Source organism: Lipotes vexillifer, unplaced genomic scaffold (assembly GCF_000442215.2).
Source record: "Lipotes vexillifer unplaced genomic scaffold, Lipotes_vexillifer_v1.1 scaffold820, whole genome shotgun sequence".
Lineage (NCBI taxonomy): Eukaryota > Metazoa > Chordata > Mammalia > Artiodactyla > Lipotidae > Lipotes > Lipotes vexillifer.
Window position 1 is genome coordinate 259,132 of NW_006790074.1, and position 7,439 is coordinate 266,570.

Consider the following 7,439-nt stretch of genomic DNA (forward strand, 5'->3'; position numbering starts at 1 on the left):
TCTTTCCCTCCCTCCCTCCCTGCTAACTCCTACTTATCCTTCAGATTTCTGCCAAGACTACTTTCCCACAGAAACCTTCTTAGAAATGCCACTTCAGGGAATTCCCTGGTGGTCCAGTGGTTAGGACTCTGCACTTTCACTGCCAAGGGGCTGGGTTGCATCCCTGGTCAGGGAACTAAGATCCCACAAGCCACGTTGCGTGGCCAAAGAAAAGAGAAAGAAATGCCACTTCAGAAATCCCCTTTACACAATCTCTTAGCACCCTGTACTTCTGTGAATATCAAACAGTCATAGTTAAATCGTAATCTGTGTAACTATTTTCAAGACATTTTTTCCTCTTCCGAAATATAAAAGAATCTCAACCTGGCACACCGCCCTACCCTCTGTACACACAACGAAATCTCAAGAATACCTCTTAAAGGCCAACAACCCACTAGAAAAATGAGCAAAGACAAAAAACAGGTTGTTTGCAGAAAATGAAATAGAAAGGAGGCAGAGACTCCTTCCTAATTTAAAAGAAACAAAATAAGATGAAATACCATTTTTTATGACTATCTGATTAACCATGATGAAAATGGTTGATCAAACTCAGAGACTGCCACTTCCCCACATGGATGCTGGGCACTTAATGGGTGCAGGCTCTCTGGAGGGCCGTGCTGTGATGCACGCAAAATCCTAAATGCACATTTCCTGTTAGCCCACAGACATGCAGGATAAGTGACCCAAAAGATGCACATGCAAGAACGCTGTTCCTTGGAGCACTGTTAAAAAGCAAACACTGGGGCTTCCCTGGTGGCGCAGTGGTTGAGAGTCCGCCTGCCGATGCAGGGGACACAGGTTCGTGCCCCGGTCTGGGAGGATCCCACATGCCGCGGAGAGGCTGGGCCTGTGAGCCACGGGCCGCTGAGCCTGCGCGTCCGGAGCCTGTGCTCCACAACGGGAGAGGCCACAACAGTGAGAGGCCCGCGTACCGCAAACAAACAAACAAAACAAAACAAACAAACAAAAAAAAGCAAACGCTGGAAACAACTTAAAGCATCCGTCAAGAGGGGATTGACAAAAAACAGAGGCTCTTTTTTGGCCACTGAGTGGCGAGTATGATGAACTCCCTGCCCTTATAGCTGCTACTTGCACAGCAACCCTGTCTGCAGGGGCAGTGCCTGCCTGCTCACTACATACCCTAATGAGGCCAGGTCCACACAGCTACAATCAGAATCCAGGCTCCATCATTTTAATTTAGTTTCTCCTTTACATTACAGTAAGGCATTACACTGGCTCTTCTAAGATGATGTGTTTAGAGGGATTCGTTACCTATTAATTTCTGATTAATAAAGGAGGAACTACACAATGTTTGTTATTAAAAAAAAAAAAATCATGTCTGAGAACAGCTGGTTTAAATAAATGGAGATGATAACGATACAGCCAAACAAGTGACTATGGAGCCATCGCAAAGCATAAGGCAATATTCTATGTACTGTAATGAAAGAATCATAAGTAATAGTTAGTTTTTTTAATGCAGATTAGGGTATATGGTATGGTCCCATTTGTGTATTTCTAGAAAAGGAATTATGTGCATAAAAACTTCCTGGAATGATTTTTTTTTTAATGGTTAAACTGTACAGATGGAAGAGTGATTGTTACCCTACATTGACTATGCTTTGGTACAATTCCAAGTTTTACCATTTGCATGTGTTACTTTCATCATTTAAAACCCTAGTTAAATGAAATTATTAGAAGAGAAAAATCCACAATGAAGGAAGTTAAATAGGGTCAGAAAACAACACTACTGGATTGTAAACCCAAGGATGCCTGGTTTACATGAGAGGACAGGCCACCCCACTCTGCACCTCCTTAAAGGTGAGGGTGATAACAGTACCTGCCTGGCAGGATTGTGCTGAGAAAAAAGTGAGTTTCCAGAGCAGTGCCTGGAAGCCTGCCAGGCACAGAGCAACTACTCAATAAGTGTCGGCCATTGCTAGGATCTGTGATGGCTGTCAACTTGACCCAGCCATGGGGTACCCAGATATCTGGCCAAACATTATTCTGGTTGTTTCTGTGAGGGTGTTTTTGGATGAGATTAAGATTTAAATCGGTAAACTGAGTAGAGCAGATTCCCCTCCATGATGTGGGCAGGCCTCATCCAATCCACTGAAGGTCTGAATAGAACAAAAAGGCTGACTCTCCCTCGAGTAAGACAGAATTGCTCCTGCCTGACTGCCGTCCAGCTGACATCAGCTTTTTCCTACCTTTGGACTCAAACTGAAATACTGTCTCTTCCTAGGATGGCGAGCCTGCTAATCTTTGGACTGGAATTACACCACTGGTTCCCTGGATCTCCAACTTGCCAACTACAGATCTTGGGGCTTGTTAGCCTCCATAATTGTGTAAGCCAATTCCTTATAATATGATATATATATGTAATATATAATGTGTATATATATATATATATATATATATATATATATATATATATATATATATCCTGTTGGTTTTCTCAGGAAAGCCCTGACTAATACAAGATTTATGAAATTTGATTTGTTCCAGGTCTAATTACAGTTACAAAGTTTCTGTTCATAATAGTTTCACTTGATTTGCTCAAGTCTGTCAATGTTCACACAAGATCAGACGTCAGAGAAGAAAGCCAAGTTTCTCTGGGCCGTGAGTCCCAGAGTCACCAGTGAACTGTGTGGCTGGGAGCACATCCGAACCCAGCTGCAAGGCACACCCAGCACCCTCTCTTGCTGAATCCCTGGGAAGCCCCTACAGCAAACCTCCGCAGAGTGGGACAAACAGGGTGCTGACGGCAGAGGCCCACATCTGGCCGCTCCAGTCCCACTAAAGAGCACCTCGAACAAAGTGTGTGTGAAGTGACACTTGCTCTAATACTCGCAAAACAGATTAATGTAAATCCATCATGAAAACTTGGCATCTAAAAGGACACCCTTAGGAATACTATTTGTGGCTGAGATCAATGTTCTGAAGCCCCTGCAAAGCAGCCCTGATCAATCCTTTAATAAGATTACTCTTTACTTTTCTTGTAATTTATTATTTGCCAGCTTCCTAAAATGGTTTAAAGTAGGCAGACTAACACCAATACATTAGGTGCATTCAAAACCTGCTTCAGATTCAGAACGAAACCAATTAGGAGGATAAAAATATAGCAGGCACCTGCAACTGTAGCCTCCCAATCACATGTCAAGAATCTTACTAATACATTTTAACTAAATTTTACAGTATATGTCAAAACCTTGTGTGATAAATATTCTACCCACTCACCTAAGGATGAGAAATGGAGAAGCAAGGTCAGCTGGTAACTCTCGATATCATTTACAGCATGTTTAAAAGGCAAATGTGAATGTTTTGTGTTTCGCTGAAGATTAACTGTTAGCTCTAAAATCAGCATAACAAGGCCCTCCTCCTGTACTGCATTTGCAAAAACAAACCAACTGCTAAATAGGGGCCATTCCACTGAGAGAAGAAGCAAAGAACATTTCTAAATGATAAAGTTGAAAAAAAACTTGTAATTCCCTAGATTCTAATTCACGTTTTCTCTCTCTGTGAAAGAAGAGATGTTTCACTGTCCATTCTTTGCTGTTTCACCTAGCCAAGTAAGTACCATTTACATCATATATTTTCAATGGAAAACACAGTAAAAATTGTATTCTAGACAGGAATTGACAAGCAAGATTTTACATTCAATTCATAAAAGAAGTCCACAACACTTTAATTTGAGCATGTTTTCAGAGGACAAATCATCAACTCTGATGGCTTTAAATCAGTGACAGAAAAGGAACAAATCTGAAATGGTGGGCCTGTGATGACAAGGACACCAGACAGGACAGTTCCCATAAGCGTAGTGGCAGCAATCCTGTCCGGGGTCACAGCGAGTCATTTCCACCTCTGCCCACCTCCATGGCTCTGAGGGAGAGGCCAGAGCTCATCTACAGACACCAGCAAAAAGCTGGCCTCGAACAGATGCTAGTTGAACAGAATTATTGAACAAGCCTGAAAATACTTTAAATACACAGACACACACACAGACACACACACAGACACACACACAGACACACACACAGACACACAGACAGACACACACACACACACACACACACACACACAGCATCTCCATTATCTCCCATCCAGAGTCTCATCTGTCTTGAAACCTAAAACTGAATAGAACAGGGCAAGAGGAGCTCATGCCTCTGAGGAACTCACTGGTTTGTGGCCCAGCAGATTGTGAGTAACAGCATATAGACAGGACAGAAACCAGATGGGTCATCAATCATCAGGCTCTGATCAGCCTGGAGGAAGTGAGGAGAAACGTCGGCCCCACATCAAGAGACAAGCCAGAGCAGAACTGATTAGCAAGCTCACCGTCACCGGGGTGTGGATGGAGGTACAGGGCCAAGCACATTTAGTACAGAAAAAAAGTAAAGTGGGGCAGAAAAGAGGGAAGGAGCGGGGGAGACACCCTGCCTGACTCTGTTCTTCACCTCCTGAAAAATTCCTTGCTGGACCAGACACCAGGTGAAGCTTTAAGAAACCAGGATAAGACACAGGATCAGGAAAATCAGTAGGAGAGGCCAGAAGGGGCCTCAGAGACTGTGGTCAGCCGCTGCAGAGAATTTCAAAGAGCAAGGTGGTGGAGTCCAGAAGCCTGGTCCCAACTCAGACCCACTGCTCATGGCCCTGCAGGGGTCACCTGCCTCCCCTGAGCCTGGATGAGGGGCTGAGGGGTGAGCAGCCTCCGAGGTCCCTCCGCTCTGCCTGTCAATAACTCGATACTGCAATTCCCCACCCCAGGTCCAAGGACAACCTGCCAAGCCAAACAGAACAGGAGAGAAACAACTTTCCCCGTGCCCTTTTCACCCTTCCGGCCGCAACTTTCACAAAGAAAAGCAACAGTGGACATGTCGGGCAAACACACTTACCACATGAGCTTGTCCGAATGAGCCTGCCTGGGCAGAGTCTTGGCAGAGGCTGGGCCCTCACGGGCTGCTCAAACTGAAATACCAATGCCATGTGCAGAAAGAAACTCCAACAGCAATTCAGCGCGAACAGCGATCCCCCATTAGCACCCAACCCAGGCAGCACCTCAGCACAGCCAGCTTCTGTACCTACTCAGCAGTTCTCTGAGCTTGCTTGTTGGGGCAAATCCTAAGACTACTCGCTGCCCTGGAAGCACAATGGGTTACGTAACTAGAGGCAGCATAGGCACCCTATCGGCTCATCTTGTTAAACTGCCCCAAGCAGAAAATGACGCACCCCAAAATGTGATATCCCTAGGTTGAGGATAAGGGGAGGGAGAGGGGGAGCAGGGCTTTGTGATGGGCATTTGGGCTTTGCCTAAAAATTAAAGAGGAACAAAAAGCCTGCTGTTCATCTCAGCGCTCCCCAGGAACTGTGGGTGGCGTGGATTTATTAGAGGCCGGGTGCCAAACGGTCTCCCAGGACTGCACTTGGCAAAGCCCTTGGAGTCCACATACGCATTCTCAGAGAAACTCCAGATCTCTGGAAAATCTTTTCTGCTTTGTGTCTTCCTCTCAGTGACCGACAAATAAGACTTTAACCTGAGCGTGTTCTGCGTTGTCTGGCTGCACCTTAAACACGTAACACTGTCTGTGTTTACACTCCTGTTTACCAAGCCACTGCCAAAAGTGACAGCACTGAGCTGCTTCTCAGCTGTCCTATGGTGCTTGCTACAGATGTTCCAGCAAAGAACCCCCGGTTACCATGCCCCATAGCCTTTGAAGTTTCAGCACTGCAATTGTGCCATTACTTTGCCCTCGGTTGTCATGTTCAAAGCGAAACTACTCTAACGAGCTAAATGTTTCCCGGATTTCACTGGCACAGATGCCACTAGAATCCCAGTGATTAGCTCATGTGTTTAGACAAATGAAGATGCAGTTGGGACACTGCCTCCTCCGAGAAGCCCTCCTAGTCTCCAGGATCCTTTCCCCTCCAAGGCTCACCCAGGCACCCTCCTTGATGCTCTCCCATGTGCTGCGCTTATCACTGGTGTAACCATTCTGCACAGCCTATCTCCACTCACTCATCTACGTCCCCACCCAACTGGACAGTATTCCTTGGTGGGGGGTGGGGGGCAGGTGGCAGGGAACACATACCCCGGGGGGTCATGACCTACATGCAAGCCCCGCCCCTTAGAGCTCAGGATCTTAGGCCAGATGCTGAACCTTTCCTGATTTAGTCTCTTTACCTGTAAAAACAGGACAACAGTCTCCACTTAATGGGGATGCAGTACTAATTAAATGACACAACTCATTCATTCGGCAAATGTTTACTGAGCACTGGCCACAGGCAGGCGCTCTTTCAGACACTGGGACTCGGTGGTGCACAAAGTCCTTGCCCTTAGCAAGTTTCTATTCTACTGCAAGTTTGGTCAACGAAATACAAACATGTAATACTCATGGCTAAGTATGGGGAGACAGCTAAAGCAGGTAAGGGAGATGGGGAAGGTGGGTGTGGACCACCCTCTATGCAGGGGAGTCACAAAAGGCCTCTAAGGAAATGCCATTTGGAGAAAGTAAAGAAGGAATCAGGAGGACATCTAGGGTTAAGGCGATCCAGGTGCTGAGCAGCAGCAAGAACAAAGGCCCTGAGGTGGGATGTTCCGGGTGTATCCAAGAATTAGTGAGGAGGCCAGTGTGTCCAGAATGGAGTGAGTGAAGAGGAGATAGGTCAAAGGGGCACAGGGAGCCCTGTCACTTAGGCCACGGTCAGAAGGGAGCCCGCTGGAGGTTTGGAGCACAAGAGTTAAACCACCTGACGCTGTATTTAAAAAGCCACTCTTTTGGCTGGGCAAAGATTGGATTGCACAGAGGCAAGAAGGGAAACAGGAGGCCCAGTTAGGAGCCCACTGCAATGATCCGGGCGTGAGATGAAGGTGGCTTGGACCAGGGTAGTTACTGTGGGGCTGGTGAGAACCAGTCAAACTCTGGACACACTGGGAACAAAGAGTCAACAGACTTCCCAGCAAACCAGGGTCTGAAAGAAATACAGAGGTCATGAATGCTTCCAAGGCTTCTGGCCTGGGCAAATGGAAGGATGTAAGTACCATGTAGAAAGACCGCAAAGAAAGCAGGTGGAGGGGGAAATCAGGAGTTCATTTCCGGCCAAGTTAGTCAGAGATGCCCAACAGGCGTCCAAGTGCAAGTGTTGTTATGTGGAGTCAGACCGACACATCTGGCCTTCGGGGCAAAGGTCCAGTCTGAGGAACTGGAGAGTGGTCAGCATAGAAGCAGATTCTAAATCCCGGAGCCCGCGTGAGATCACTTAGGGCGTGGGTTACCCGAGAGAGTGAAGGGCTGAGCCCTGGGGCCCCCAAAGTTCCCAGAGGGGAGCAGCTAGCAAGGTCGGGACCAAAGCCAAGGGAGGACCGTATTTCCAGGAGAAGGGGGTGGTCGGCAGTGTCAACTCCT

General features: G+C 46.8%; 1 protein-coding gene across 1 annotated transcript in view; it reads right to left on the minus strand.

The window, feature by feature from the left end:
- The window catches only part of TRAK1 (trafficking kinesin protein 1), a 98,782-nt gene extending 93,760 nt beyond the window's left edge, over positions 1-5,022 (minus strand). Inside the window, exon 1 of the mRNA XM_007463235.1 lies at positions 4,932-5,022. Coding sequence (XP_007463297.1) covers positions 4,932-5,022 — 91 coding nt within the window. The remainder of the gene's footprint in view (positions 1-4,931) is intronic.
- Between the last annotated feature and the right edge of the window lie 2,417 nt (positions 5,023-7,439).